The 16,174-nt window shown below is 41.0% G+C and overlaps 1 protein-coding gene across 2 annotated transcripts; it reads right to left on the minus strand.

Annotated features, from left to right (window-relative positions):
• Positions 1-1,993: 1,993 nt before the first annotated feature.
• Positions 1,994-15,024, minus strand: LOC129177614 (kidney mitochondrial carrier protein 1). 2 transcript variants are annotated; one of them, XM_054768929.1, is made up of 9 exons: positions 14,822-15,024; positions 14,571-14,718; positions 13,035-13,129; positions 12,801-12,886; positions 10,414-10,509; positions 8,823-8,947; positions 7,514-7,637; positions 6,302-6,382; positions 1,994-3,975 (listed from the first exon to the last, which is right to left on the minus strand). In XM_054768929.1, the coding sequence occupies exons 1-9, from the start codon at positions 14,883-14,885 to the stop codon at positions 3,934-3,936; spliced, it is 861 nt and encodes a 286-aa protein (XP_054624904.1). In that variant the 5' UTR covers positions 14,886-15,024; the 3' UTR covers positions 1,994-3,933. The 2 variants fall into 2 exon arrangements, with proteins under 2 accessions (XP_054624904.1, XP_054624905.1); XM_054768930.1 differs by lacking the exons at positions 1,994-3,975; positions 6,302-6,382 and adding an exon at positions 6,405-6,757.
• Between the last annotated feature and the right edge of the window lie 1,150 nt (positions 15,025-16,174).

Consider the following 16,174-nt stretch of genomic DNA (forward strand, 5'->3'; position numbering starts at 1 on the left):
ACGTCCTCGTCTACTCTTGTGTGAATGTAGGTCGACCGTGAGTTAGTGGGCCTGCCAGTTGGTTGCGATCTTGGTCAAGATGAGTCGTCGACTCGGGCACTGACTTCAAATAACGTGTACTGAGAACAATGCTGTTTGATTATACTACAATCTGGAATGTCTATTACATTAGTCTATAAGCCCGAGCAAGCCTCACACACCGAAGCTTGCAATGTTGCGAGGGAACACTGTAAGATGAACACGATTTTCATATTTACAAACAGTGTGTAAAAATGCAGTAAATATAAGTACATTTATACTTTATACAAGAGAGGGCAGACAGTACAGCGCAGTAATGTTGTGAAGTATGTGTTACAGACAGGTGAGGTATTGTAGAGCTGAATGAAGTCCTGTAGCATTCACTGTGGGAGCGGAACTGGAGGAGTCTGTTGAAAAAAAAGAGCTCCGCTGCCCCCCTTTTGTCCGATGGAGTGGGTGGGTGGGTTTGTCCAGTGTCCTCCTGTCTGTCGCTCTTACGAACGCCTCCAACTGAGTGCCGATAACTTGTTCAGCTTTGTGTATCAGTTTGTCCATCCATGTCCTTTTTTGCTGGCGCTGCTCTTCCAACAAGCCATAGAGCAGCTTGCTGCACACATTGAAGTACTTAAAACTTCCTCAGGAAGTAGAATCTTTGTTTCGGTTAATGTCCGTTTCGGTTAGAGTCGGCCCTTCTGGAACGAGTTAATGACGCTAACAGAGGTTCCACTGTACTGTATATAAATTTTTGTTGTAGGGAACATTTGAAATTTCAGAGGGCTTCTTTATTTTCCTGGCTTCCTAAACTTTGTTTTTTTTTATGTGATGCAGACGAAATAGTTCATAATAATCATTTTTCCATAATTTTCTAGGGAAAATAGTTGCGCTAAGCACCAACATTTATTCACAGCTGAGAAAAAAACTGTTGTGTTGAATAGCAGACTGTAATCTAATGGCAATAATGAGCAGTAATGACAAGAAGAAATGTCTTTTTCAGCATTGTGCAGCCCAGAAACACTGCAGACCTTCCAAATGGAGCAGCAGAGCCCAATAGATTTGTTTCCTTGTCTAAATTCCCGTTTGTTTGGCCATTTATTCCTCCGGGTGTTGGAGTGTGCCGCATTTTCATGCGAGCGACGGCTGAAAAAACAAAACAAATGAAAGGACAGAAGGAGTTGAGGGGTTTGGAGCAGAGCATAGCCTTATCCTTTTGACACAAAAGCTCACTCTGATCCCTGGAACACAATAGAGCCAACCCCCTGCACCCTTGGGCCAGGCAGCAAATAAAAGCCACAATGCAGCATGGCTGTGACTGCCGGAATCCCTCTTGGCCAAACTTGTCCAGCTTGTAGAAGACGTGATGCCAGGGTAGAGTGCCAACGTGGGGTAGAGGCCAAATCCCGAAAACCGCACCATTTGTGTTCTCTAACTGGACAAAGATGCGGGCAGCAGGTTTAAACCACAACCAGGAATATGCACAGATGTGTATGTTCACACATGGTATGGAAACATTGTCAATAAAGTTACGGAACCCAGCAGCAGTCACCCAGAAGTACAACTTGTGGTGGCTTTGTCCAAGTTTTCATAATATTCACAAGTAATAAGTCCCACGGTGACACTCCCAAAATAAAAGAACAAGGCACACAAACACAACACAGTTGGAGTTCACCACAGTGTTTCTCGCTGCGTTCCCTGGAGCTGTCAGCATCTAAACAGCTCTGATGAGGGAAAACTGGGAATTTACCCGCTGAAACAAGAACAATTACATGTTCGACTCCGCCTGAATAATTCATAGGTCGATGTTTTGTGGGATGCCGCGTATTTTGAGACAGGCCGGGCAATCCCTCAGAAGCAAGTGTGCTAGATCTGTGGCCTCAAAGATGAGGGCTGTGAGGGGATTGAAGTGGGCTCCAGAGCGCCTGGAATCAACCGAGTCGAAGCGACACAGCGCCACGCTGTGGTGAAAGTACTGAAAAGCAACAATTTGGTTTCTTTTATTTAATATCCAACCATACAGCAGCCTTTGCAACAACATTAAAAGACAAAATGATTGCAGTTTGGCAGCAAAGAACAGGAAAGCCGGGAGATATATAAAATAGACAATGGAATAAAAGGTTATAGTTGGCGGTAACAGCAATTGTAGTGCAAATAAGCAGTAAACAAACATTATCCACACAAATACACTCCTTATCAAAAGGTTAAGACCAGTTGAAACGTTGCAAGAATTTACATTTTGCACTGCTGGATCGTAAAGAGGTTCTAGATAGGGCTTCAAAATGCAAAAAGAAGAAATAGGAGTGAAACAAACAAAAAAAATTGAGTTTGCAATTTATTACAAAAAAAGCATTAAAGTGAAATAGGCTGATCAAAAGTTTAAGACCACAGCCTTTAAAAGCCCAAATCTTGGCAAAAATGTGGATTCAATGTCGCTTTCTGCCAGGTATTCACACTGTCACGAGCTCTAATTAGCAAAGGCAAAAAAAGCTTTCTCTCTTTGAATGCGGTCGGAATGCTAAACTGCATAAGCAAGGCCTCTTGCATCGCGCCATTGCTGCTGAGGTCGGACGCAGTAAGACAGTCATTTGAAACCTCTTCGCCATCATGATGTGGGGTGCTTTTTCTTCAGTAGAACTATGGAGCTTCAGGTTGTGCAGGTGCGTCAAACGGCAGCTGGCTATGTGGAGATAGATGCTGCAGGGGGCATCTCTCATGACTGAAGGCCCTAATGGAACAGCCTTTTTTAACAGGAAAGAGCTGCACTTTACAAAGCCCGCCTGACAAAGTACTTCTTCCAGAGGAATAAGCTCACTCTTTTGGACCATCCTGCGTGTTCCACTGATCTAAATCCAATGGAGAACATTTGGGGATGGATGGCAAGGGAAATTGACAAAAATGGACATCAGTTCCAGACAGTGGATGCCTTCCGTGAAGCCATCTTCACCACCTGGAGCAACCTTCCCACGAGCCTCCTGGAAACACTGGCATCAAGCATGCCCAAACCAAAATTTTGAGGTGATTAACAAGAATGGCGCCGCTACTCATTACAGAGTCCTTTTTTAAAATATTTTATTTCTATGTTAGGGGGATTTCATGTTTTCTTTTTAGCTCTGGTCTTAAACTTTTAATCAGCAGATGAACAACCTATTCCACTTTAAATTGCTTACTCAGTTTTTTTCCCCTTTTCTTCTTTTTGCATTTTGAATCTCTACTTAGAACCTCCTTAAGATCCGACAAAATGTAAATTTCAATTTTACAACTGGTCTGCGGGGTCCTCCTAGCTGACTGAGATCACATTTGTGTGGGTTTCCAGCTTCAGGATGCTTTTATAACGCAGTGCTTTCTAGCTTAAATAGCTCTCAATTTAGAAATAGATTTGGGGAAAAAAAAGCACACACCAGATCCTTTTTGAAGTGTGTTGACTCAAAAGCGCGCTTGCTATTTCAGAAGGGAATGACTGCAGTGATTGTCAGCTTCTCTCCAACGTGTGCAACGTCCTCTCCTGGCAAACTTTAAGGCCGCTTTGAAATTGAACATTATTCTGGTGACATTCAAGCCTCAAACAATCATGTATGAACAGAGGCCACTGTGGCATCCCGGAGGGGGGAGGAGGGTCGGTACATGGATCTGTCAGTTGATTCTTAACAAAATGTTTGGCTTAACGAAGCATTTGCTTGAGCTAAAAATATCAAATTCAAGCGTCCCTTGCGGAAGTCGCAGCCATTTCCACAAAAGCCACAGCAGGCTTGAGGAAACACGTAGCCCACACGAGACTCCATGCCACAGCAAAGGAGGGTGTCCATCAATCCCTGCGGACCCAGCGGTTCCATCAAGGATCCATCCCAGTCCAGAAGGTCTTGGTCCTCTCGTCTCGGAAACTGTGCTCGTCTTCAACCTTTCTGTATGCTCGCATGCCTTCGCTCAGATGTTGATCTTCTTGAGCTGCTCATACGTGAGGAAGAACTGGACGTGGAGTAAAGGAATCAGTGTTTTCCCGTTACATTCGTTTATCGTGGCAGCCCGAGCTGCAACAATGAATCGATGATTAATCAATTATACAATTAATTGACTACTATTTTGGTATTCAATTAACTTTTTTTATTTATGAAAAAAATGTAAATATACTATGATTTCAGCCTCTCCAATGTGAATGTTTCTATTTCCTAAGTCATCTATGAAAGCAGACCTATAATAGGAATATAATAACAATGTTGCTGTAGCTTGGTTAATATGCACGTCACCTTATATGGAAATGAAGCCTGGTTGGCCCTTTTTGGATTTTTTTTTTTTTTTCCCTCAGATGGCACGCTTAGCTGTGTCTTTTTAGCTGTTTTTATAACTTTACAAGGCACAGAAAAGAGAAAGACATATGTGTTCCTGTCTCACATAAGGATTGTGGATGATTGGGCAAAATTCCAAAAAGGGTGAGGTTTTATTTTAAAAACATGAGATAATGTAACACTTTTCTTATGACACCAACCAAAAAACTTTACCCGCCCACACGAACACCGAGCCTTAGTTTTTGAAAAGCTAAATTTTCTTAAAAGACAAAAACCTGTTTGCACGTGGATGAGGCCAAAACGCATAGAAAAGTATGAGTTTCGATAATATCTGTATTCATGGCTGCCAAGGGTGTTTAAACCTTAGTTACCTGGGTGGTGCAAGACCACATTCCTCGTGTATAAAGTGCCTGCACCTGCCTACCTGACTACTCTGTTTAAAGGGTTAAATCTCATCCCTTGAGGGGTCAGGGGAGCTCACCCAGGTGTTCACAGAGGTAGGTGCAAAAGTGACCCTGCTACATCCAAACCACGCACAATAGAGTAACCCCTTAAATTGGACACAATATTTGACCCTCTGCTTCATGACTGCTTCCCTTCTAAATGGTTTGTTGCTCTTAGTAAGGACCTTTGATCATTTTAACTCATCTATTAGCAATCAGAAGGACCTGTTAGTTATTGTTGGTAATCATGCGACATGCGTTTTGGTCAATCATGCATATCATACAATGATGATGTCAATGGTGTAGGCCCTGGTTTTCGTAGGACTCTTTGTTTGTTAAAAATGTCTTGGATTTCGTACGGCCAATCAGTGCGCCTAACAAACTAGTCTGTTCGCCGGTGTATCATTCGATGGAACTGAGTGCTGAAACAAAGCATCCACGCATTGGTGACTCAGTCTCTGTGAAGAATGGATAGTGGTTCTTTTAGAGTTGGGACCCTATGGATAAGACTCCGGCCAAGGAATCCTTTAATTATCTTTTTACGTGTATGTGGGTGGTTTATTTGTTCATACAACACACATAGAACGACAGACAGCTCCTATCCGTCTCCTTCCTTCGTCCTAATAAGCACAGTATATATTTCTGAGTGTTGGAGCATTCTGTACTTTTTTTCTTATTAAATACGGCTGCAAAAAAAGTTTCAAGTGCCGAAACTTTGATCATGGAGGTGAGAAACACTATTGAATTCACTTTTTGTAACTTTTTTTGAGGGATTTTCTACTTTTGAGCACTATTTGTCACATGGCTGCATTTGCATTGCGGCCATGTGACAAATGGTGCTTTTTACTTATCTTTGCATGGACACAGTTTAGTCACAACTCCCTCTCTCACACTTTGCGGATGTTTCGGACGGCGTTCGTTTTGAAAGGATCCTCATGGTGTTTTTTGTGGCGCTACTTAGGATGCGCCACCGCGGGGCGTTGCATTCGGCTGTGACGTCTTTTTCGCTCCTGTTTCTTACAGAGCATGCTGTTGTGATAATGCGAGCTCTATACAGTAAAAGTGCTGGAGTGGTGTGTCGAATGGACTGCGGAGAGTTCAGATGCAGGCCGACATAAACAGATACTTGTTTTTTTTGCTGATATTAGACCGATATCCCATATCTATATCAGATCGGGACACCCCTAATGGGAACCAACGTTCCGCTGTATATTTTTTGGCTTGGTCAGAGCACGATGCCAACATTGCGGTGTTATTTTACCACCATCTGTGACTTTCTCACCTGGCAATCACTACCTTGAATCAGACCTTGGCATTTGCATGAAGGCTTTCAAAAAGCTCACACTCTTCCCCCTTGCTAGCAGCAGTGGGATACTGAGGCAGTAGTTTACCAAGGTTATATAACGGTCTTAGCGTTAAACACAACCACACGGCTCCCTATGAGCTCGTTACATCACCAAATACATGAAATATTATTATTCCTGCCGATTTCTACCGCACCAAACGACATTGCATCACAGCAGATAAACGACAGAGTGCAACACTAATGAGATGTTTAAAGGATACAATGATGTTCCACGGTCCCAGACGAAGCCAGTTGGGGAAGAAGCCCTTGTAGAGGGCCATGAAGCCCTCCGAGCGCCATGTCTGAGGAGGAGGGGGCGGGAGCAAAGACAAACAGGTTTGAAACACACTTGAGCTTGTTATCCCTTGATCATTATTCAACAATCCTTTGGGTGCTTTTACGTAGCTGGGAAATCGGCATCATGAGGGCTTGAGCTAAATATTTAAGCACGCTGCAAGATATTCAGCACTGGCGTCAAATGTGAAACAAAGCAATTCACCTCAAGCTGAAGGACTCACACGAGGCGACACGGGCTGAGATGTCCTGACTCAGAGTACTTAGTATTGATTTAGCTATAAAACGCACACTTCCCTGGTTTTAAGCATTCTTTTGTCACATACAGCCTCTTGCTCTTGTTGGCGTCATCATTATTTTTGAAAAGACTCCTTTGGACGCAGCTACAACAAGAAGGCCAAGAATTAATCAAAGTACTGAGCGTCAAACTGGGACATTGCAGCCCTCAGACATAAAGGCATAACGTCGTGACAGTGGATATGACTTGCAAATGTCACCTTCATGTTTCATTCAGGAGGTGCTTTTTATTGACCTTTTAAGGTTGAAAGTGGGCGTACATTTCCAGGTGGAGTGTGATGTGTGATGTGTACACAAGTCTGACTATTTTCGTCTACAGGCCGTTAGCACACTTTTAGAATCAGTTTGAGCAACAATATGTAGACTAGGGATGCGGACCGCAGCTGTTTTTTTATTGGCGCATTCTAAAAATAGAATTTACTAAGAAAACTAAAAAAAAAAAAAAAAAAAAACAACCCCCCCACCACGAAAAAGGTCAAAATATTCAGAGAAAAAAAAGTTGTAATCAAACTAAAAAAAATAATAATTTAATGACATAATGAAATGAAAAATAGTCATTTTAGTAGCATTATGTTGAAATATTAAAGAAAAAAGTGTTAATATTATGAGAAATAAAACAACAAAGTTGAATTTTTTTTTTTCAATTGGGTTGCGGAAAAAGTTCTGATATTGAGCTGCAATTAATCGAACACCCAAATAATCAACAACTATTTTGGTAATCAATTGTTTTTTTTAATCGAAATATGTAACTATCCTCTGATTTCAGCCTCTCAAATGTGAATATTTTTGAATTTCCTTAGTCAAGTTTGGAGAACGTTTGGATATCCCTAATGCAGACTGACCTGCAGCAGACAGTCCAGTGTTCCCTGGTACAAAGCTCCTCCTCTCTGGTTCATCATACGTGTTCGGACTACGTCCACAGGGTTGGAAGCCAACGCTCCCGCAAGGCCACACACAAAACTAGACCTGCATGCCGTAAGACCAAGAAAGTGGTTAGTGTTATTTCCCCTGATTTAGTTTTAATTGTTACCATGTAAGCAACAATTGACATTTTATGACAAGAACTGACTTTACAGGCCGCTTAAATCGATATCAACATACAGTGGTGTCCAAGTGTTTGCCCCCTTCCTGATTTATTTTCACACTTAAATGTTTCAAATAATCAATTGCAGTTTTTAAATGAAACTTTTTATTATTAAAAGGGAGAAAAAAATCCAAACCTACATGGTCCTGTGTGAAAAAGTGATTGCCCCCTAAACCTAATAACTGGTTGTGCCACCCTTAGCAGCAACAACTGCAATCAAGCGTTTGTGATAACTTGCAATGAGTCTCTTACAGTGCTGGGGAGGAATTTTGGCCCACTCATCTTTGCAGAATTGTTGTCATTCAGCCACATTGGAGGGTTTCCCAGCATGAAGCGCCTTTTTAAGGTCATGCCACAGCATCTCAATAGGATTCAGTGATGTTGCTAGACTATACGGCCGTTCCCCATCGACCATTATACCTTATTTTATATTGGAATGTTAGTCTACTATGTTTATGCTGTTTTGTTATATTTTCCCACCATATTTGGTGGACTTTGAATATTTTGAAGGCCCAAAGGTGTGAGTTTGGGAAGATCTTGGAACGGATTAGGCTATTTACATGCATTTTACGCTTCGTGTATATATATATATATAAAAAACATAAAATCCCTATAACATAAAGGTTCTTTGAACGGATTATTTACGTTGTAGGGGTGTCTACTGTATTTAAATTTGTTTGATGATCTTTAACATTTAATTGTGACATACATGCAAAAAAATAAGAAATCAGGAAGGGGGCAACCACTTTTTCCCACTCCTGGAGATGGGTGCATCGATGCCCGATGGCCAAGAAATAACACAGTTACTGGTCCAACCGGAATGTAGCGTAATAGCGGGAGCACAGCTGATCCAATTTGCCGCTCGACTGAGCGAGAGCAGCAAATAAAAATCAGACACCACCCAGCACTAACTGAAAGTAAGCGTAACAACCTGGAGGCACATAACTGGTTCCACCTTAAAAACATACTTGATCGTCTTGCTGTGTGCCTTCTAATTTCCTCTTTGCAATAAAATCAAGCGCCGGGGCAGGCGGATCCTGTTCTGATCCAGTCCTACTCTCACTTACAAGAAATGCGTGTACACTGTGTCGCCCATGTGACCCGACAGGATCAAGTGCTTCTTGGTGATGTCATAGACCGGCAGTTCGACGCCGACCACAATGGCCGCTCGCTGAGCAGTTAGAGACACACCCTGATGGAGAAAAAGAGGAAGGGTTGAATATTTAAATGGCAAAATCATACATGATCATTTTCTAAGCTTTTCCAACTACAACTGTGGTAGATTACACCCAGTTTATTCCTATAGGTGTTATTTTATTTCTCCATCTCACAACGAACTATTCGGATTAGCTACTTGGTGTGAGACTAATTAAGGGCGGGTTTAATAAGTGCTTTTGATCGTTCTGAATTTTGTTGGTACACTGATGTTATTTATGCAGTGTAGTTGCTCCATTTTTATGTAATGCACTTTTTTGGCAACAACCATCAGCAGGTGGAATGAGTTTAAAGCCAAATTAGGCTGCAGAAATCCCATCCAAAAAGGTGCAAAAGTGGTTGAGGGCAACCTGTAGTGCTGGGCCATTTGGAACGAAAGGGTGTCAAGTTCGTTTTGTACCACCACATTAGTTGACAGAGTGGTGGAAAGCAAATAATGTGGCTGTCATACACCACATATCACTCAACAACAACCAGAAAGCTGATGTGAAGATGGTTAACGTAGGACTGCCTTTCTGCTCCACCCTTACCGTACTGTCAAATCAACGTTTGTCCAGGGGTGTCCAAACTTTTACCACCGAGGGGCAAATACTGAAAAATGAACGGATGCAAGGGCCACTTTGATATTTTGTAATATGCTTTGTGATATAGGTGAAAAAGTGTATTATTAGTATGAACTTCAGTCTTTGCTCTTTTTCCCCCCCCATTTTTGCTTTTTTCACATTTCTTTTGAAATAATCTTCGTAAATTTTATTTTCGCAATATTATGACTTTATTCCTATAACGTATTAACGTATAACATACCTATAAATATTTCAACTCTATTCTAAAATGACAATTTTTCCTCTTAATATTATGAGTTTATTCTCATAAAATTGCGACTTTTTTCTCATTCGAATACGACTTTTTCTCTTAATATTTGGACTTTATTCTGGTACAATTAAAGCTGTTTTTTTTTCATTTCTGCTGTTGTGCTCTTTTTTTTTTTATTATTCAACTGTTTCAGCTTTTTTCATGTAAATTTTAAATTCGTAATATTATGACTTTATTCCCATAATATTTTTACTTTATTCTCGTAACATTAAAACTTTTTCCCACAACCTAACTTTGCAAAAATGCAACTTTATTTTGTTTGTTTCTATATTTAAACGTTTAAAATTAACGTATTTTTTCTTTACTATTTCAATATGATGCTAATATTTTGACTTTTTTAAAGTTTTCTTGTTAAGGTATGGCTTTAGAATGTACCACAGGCCAATAAAAAAAACAGCCGCAGGCCGCAAACGGCCCTGTGGCCACACTTCGGACACCCCTGCTTTACACAGTGTGGTTCATGTTAAATTATTATACAAAAAAATGGCATAATTTCATCTTGGACTCATTAAAACAACAGCGTAGAAGCTAAAGCCAGGAATGGTAGCAAGTAAAACAAGTGGTTTGTACCTTCCATAGTCCCCTAGTCCCTTCCTCCTGATAGATGTTGATGAAGTTGCCCATCATGCTGCCCTGGATCACATTTCCCTGGGCTTGCATGCGGATCTGAGAAAACAGACACACACACTTTAGGATGAGACAGTAAATATCTACAGAACTCAGTGCTTAAGTAGGAAACATTAGCATGCATTAATAAGCATGGCAGCCATTAGAGAGCAAAGACTAAAGTTTAGAAGGGCTCTCCGGCAAATACTGTAAGTCTGCATGCATTTTTTTTTCTTCTTCCATATTTGTTTGTGGGAACATTCTTTAGCTGAAGCGTCCCTTGCTTTGCTTTCACTGGCTGCTTGTTTACATATTAGTCCTCTGTCTTGCCTCATGACCACTTGGTCACACACACTCACACACACACACACACGCACACACACACACACACACACACACACACACACCGTGATAAAAACTCCTCAGCTGCTGCCAGGCCTATCATATCGGTTAACTCTTAATAAAGGCATTCCGCACACAGGAGGTCATCCTGCCATTAGCAGTCCCTTCAACATGTGCACACAAATCATATTCATGCAACCATATCATTTACAGAAGACTATGTTCAGCCTTGAAGGCCTCACGTCTATTAATACGCCACCAGTGAGGGTTTAACGTAACTATGTCTCAGCACCAGCACAAGAACACTGGTTGGCCACTTTATAAGGTACGCTTATGCACTCTAATATAATCCAATGCAAGAGGTGAATTGAGAAAAAAAATCTGCCTTTACAAAAAGTTAGGCTTAGACTTGATTGGCACAGGTATATTATATTATATAACTACGGGTACACGTGATAACATGACTTCCCACAGCTCTTACAAGCGGTCGGTATCACATTAATGTGAGTTTATCTGCATTGGTTTTTGTGGTTATGGTGGACCTCAGAGGCATATATATACAGTATACACACAGTGGTGTGAAAAAGTGTTTGCCCCCTTCCTGATTTATTTTTTTGTGTGCATGTTTGTCACACTTAAATGTTTCAGATCATCAAACAAATTTAAATATTAGTCAACGACAACACAGCTGAACACAAAATGCAGTTTTGTTTTTCAATTAAACTTATTATTAAGGGAGAATAAAAATCCTGTGTAAAAAAAGTGATTGCCCCCTGTTAAAACATAACTCTGATTAATTGAGATCTATCAGTGTGGAAAAGGTTATAAAGCCATTTCTAAAGCTTTGGGACTCCAGCCAACCACAGTGAGAGCCATTATCCACAAATGGCGAAAACATGGAACAGTGGTGAACCTTCCCAGGAGTGACTGGCCAACCAAAATTACCCCTAAAGCGCGGCGCCGACTCATCCACAACAACATCCAAAGACCTGCAGGCCTCACTTTCCTCAGTTAAGGTCAGTGTTCATGACTCCACCATAAGAAAGACACTGGGCAAAAACGGCCTGCTTGACAGAGTTCCAGGACGAAAACCACTGCTGAACAAAAAACATTAAGGCTCGTCTCAATTTTGCCAGGAAACATGTTGATGATCCCCAAGACCTTTGGAAAAATACTCCATGGTCTTACGAGACAAAAGTTGAACTTTGTGGCGTAAAAGTAACGCTGCATTTCAAAACGACCATCATACCAACAGTAAAATATGGTGGTGGTAGTGTGATGGTCTGGGGATGCTTTGCTGCTTCAGGACCTGGAAGACTGCTGTGATAAATGGAACCATGAATTCTGCTGTCTACCAAGAAACCCTGAAGGAGAATGTCCGGCCATCTGTTGGTGACCTCAAGCTGAAACCAACTTGGGTTCTGCAGCAGGACAATGATCCAAAACACACCAGCAAGTCCACCTCTGAATGGCTGAAGAAAAACAAAATGAAGACGTTGGAGTGGCCTAGTCAAAGTCCTGACCTGAATCCTATTGAGATGCTGTGGCATGACCTTAAAAAGGCGCTTCATGCTGGAAAACCCTCCAAAGTGTCTGAATTACAACAATTCTGCAAAGATGAGTGGGCCAAAATTCCTCCACAGCGCTGTAAGAGACTCATTGCAAGTTATCACAAACGCTTGATTGCAGTTGTTGCTGCTAAGGGTGGCCCAACCAGTTATTAGCTTTAGGGGGCAATCACTTTTTCACACAGGGCCATGTAGGTTTGGATTTTTTTGTCTGATGCCTGATGCATTGCATTACACTGCAGCTGTCTACAACCATGCACTTGTAGTAAGCTTTGTTAAGGCGTATGGTTCGATACTGCTTCAGTCTTGGAGCTCAGTAGCTCGTGCAGTTGTAGCTCATGTTGTAGCCTTCCAGTGTGTGTTTGACATTCTAAGAAAAGCATAAGTCAGTCCAACCTGTTCTGCCGCTACAACAGAGTCGTAATGTGAGCCTCTAGCTACCTTCAGCACATCCGTGGGGTTGGCGATGGAGGAAGAGATGACCCCGGAGAGAACGCCACACAATACGTTGGTCAACAATGTCTCATCTGATAGGCGGAGAGGAGCACAAGGTAGAATTTACATACCGGTTGTCATGCTTTTGCATAAACACTTCAAAGGTCGGCATGTTTTGTTGAGCAGTTAGGCAAACTGTTCAGGCAAGCATGTGCAAGTCAGACGGAAAGCAGGCCTCACCCTCGGGCCTGTCAACCAGCAACCTCTTGAAGCTCTGGTATGTGCCGATTTTGATGGTCCCATAGGATGCCTGGCGCAGCATGGCGGGAGCAATTCTGAAAAAGTTGCATTTATATATTATCCAATGTCTGTGGGGGTGGGGGCTGAAAAAGGAATGGAGAACATGACCACAAAGATCAGAATGATGATGACAGATGCATTTTTAATCATAGATACAAAGGAGAGGCTCAGAGGAAGACGTGGGCGAGACTGCCAATTGTGGTATCGACCCGTACCAAGTATGCCAGCATTGCCAATGGCCATACATTTTACTGTGAAAGAACATTGAACGAGTTCATGATTTTGCCTTTAGTTTGTTGTTAATGATCATAATTGCAATAAAACACACAAAAATCATATTTTTAATAACAGAACAATCTGGGAACAACTCAACAATATACAGTCGTCCCTCGCCACCTCGAGCTTCGAATTTTGGGGCTTCGCTGTATCACGGTTTTCAAAAATACATGAATTGATAAGTCATGCTGTTTTGTGGTTGAATGCGCCCTATTATTAGTCAAAACACATTTAAGCAAATTTGGCATATTTTTTGTCTAAAAGAAGCACTTTCAAGCATAAAAATGGCTCAATTAAGTAAAATACAAATACCTGTATAAGGCATTCAGAAGATGCATTCAAAGACACCATCCAGCTATGTAGTATTGTACACTGGTCACTAGGTGTCAGTAATGTTATTGTAATGTTCGGTGAGACACACAAGCTCCAGAACAACAGGCTTTTATTGCATGTTTGAATTACAGTATCTCACAACAGGCACAATAATCCCTAACACCAAAGAAACTAAACTATTGACCCCAACGTCACTTCCTGTCTGCCCACCACTCAGCTTCCCTAGCACTGGAACACGTTTACAGCAACACGCACAGCCTTACTTATATCTTATTTTCTCTTAGTATGTCTACTGTATTGGGTAATACAAGTGTAGAGGTGAATATAGGGGTGTTATTTCATGTCTAAAGGGCTTTATTAATGTTTAATCATGTTTACTGTTTCTATGCTATAACTATGAAAACACTCAATTTATAAATGAGGAATCCTACTTAGCGGAAATTCACTTAATACGGTCAAGCCTGGAAACACAATAAACAAGGTATTACTGCATAAATACAACAATATAAGACAAATACAACATAAAAAATATAATAGCGTCCAATTATTCTTATTCTATTTTATTACATACAATTGTTTTTGCAAAATTAAGTCCCTCCTGTGTCCTTTGACTTATATACTGAGTAACAATATGAACAACAACAAAAACTGAAAAATATCGGTCTCATCACTACACAGTATCAATTCGATACTTGTGCTTGACTTGTTATAGATACAATCGGTACTCGGATCCACCCACCCCAATTTAAAAAAGTGCACATTAGGAGGAAGTGGTACCATTTACGGGAAATTCGTGACTTTATACTCGAAGGGAAGATGTATAGTCAGAACAGGCAAATTAACAAAAACAGAAGCTGCTGTACGTACCCTGAATACAGTGTTCGAAAGCCCTCCTCTCGTGCTATCCTGACGATAGCGTGCAGCATGCCCCGGTACCGAATTTCTCGGTATTTACTGTCGCCTACTTGGCCTTGAACCTGAAGACGTGTCTTGGCTAAGTCGATTGGAAATGTACCTGTAATACAGACCACCATGCCGTCAGCCCGGACACGACGGAGCCAGACAGACAGCCAGCCACGCATTCGGGCCTCCTGGCAGCTTCCTCGCACATCACTCACCGCATTCCGCCGTCACAGAAGCCAGTCCGCCGTAAACAAACGGTTTCCAGTTGAAGCTGGACATTTTTTCCCGGTCGTGCAGTGCCTCACAATGAAGCTTTGTCAAGCGCCAGGTATAAAATAGGATGTTAACAGTGGCTAATGGGCGGGCCTGAGTCCTTGCCGGGGTCTGAACATGCGGCTCCGTTTCCCCGCTCCTCCTCCTTTCGTGTTTGAGGAGGACGGCCCGCCTTTCGTCCCCTATTGGCTACTACCATAACTGACCCCGCCCACGTGCGTTGCTATGCAACCTCCCCCCCATTGCTGAACGTGGGCTTGAGGCTTTCAATTGGTTTTTAAATTGGTCGTCTGGTGTATTTCTTTTATCATAGTAATGGTTTAGTTTATTTAGAAGGATCTTATTTCTCCCTGTCTCAGAAATCACTAATAATTTGTTCACTTCCTGTGCTCAATATGTACCTTTTTTGTAGTAATGTGTCGTAGTAGAGTTTGTGCTGTAAATAACCAAATAATGCAATGAAGCATTTTTAAGTAATAAAAAAAGTCCATGATGTGTAATAATACGTTATTATTATTTATTTATTATTTTATTGTTTTATTTATTTAAATTTTAATTATTTATGTATAATAATAAAAGGATGAAGAGTAACTAGTAAGTACAGGAGTAAAACTAACATAAACATTGTATAATGCTCAAAAAAATAAAAGGAACACTGACATAACACATCCTATATCCGAATGAAGGAAATATTCTTATTAAATATTTTGTTCTCTGCATAGTTGAATGTGCTGACAACAAAATAACACAAAAAATATTTATGATTTTCATTTTATTTATTTATTTATTGGGGTTACAGTGTCTTGCTGTCCACCTGTTGTCTATTCCATTTGCACAACAGCACGTGATATTGATTGTCAGTCTGTCAGTTTGATTTCACAGGCGTGTGATTGACTTGGAGTTACACTGTGTTGTTTAAGTGTTTCTTTAGTTTTTTTGAGCGGTGTATAACGAATATACTTAGTCCATTGTTTGACTTCTCGATACTTTCCATAATTGTAGTTGTTGATTTATAGCATTGTTTTTACTGCACATATAGCCTTTCTATGACCCTGTGAAAATATCATCGTCCCCTCGGCCAAAAGACGGCATTAATCATAAGTTATTATGAGGACAAATGACCACATTAACAGAATTAGAGGTCCAGTACTCTCATAAAACACTAATCAACCTGACAGGGTGGATTATTGGCCTCTACGGTAACCCATACCAGCATCAAAGAGGTACAATTAAAATATACCACTAAAATATTTGAATAATACAAGTTGTACTACAGTATCTGCCAGTCTTTCCAG

This window comes from Dunckerocampus dactyliophorus, chromosome 2 (genome assembly GCF_027744805.1).
Source record: "Dunckerocampus dactyliophorus isolate RoL2022-P2 chromosome 2, RoL_Ddac_1.1, whole genome shotgun sequence".
Lineage (NCBI taxonomy): Eukaryota > Metazoa > Chordata > Actinopteri > Syngnathiformes > Syngnathidae > Dunckerocampus > Dunckerocampus dactyliophorus.

Bases quoted from the DNA above. Each gene is read 5' to 3' on its own strand.
- LOC129177614 (XM_054768929.1), bottom strand. From the start codon at position 14,885: ATGTCCAGCTTCAACTGGAAACCGTTTGTTTACGGCGGACTGGCTTCT. The intron at 10,510-12,800 runs GTAGCTAGAGGC...CTGTTTTCTCAG, and splicing joins ACCCCACGGATGTGCTGAAG to ATCCGCATGCAAGCCCAGGG. The intron at 3,976-6,301 runs GTATCCTTTAAA...CTCCACGTCCAG, and splicing joins TGGGACCGTGGAACATCATT to TTCTTCCTCACGTATGAGCA.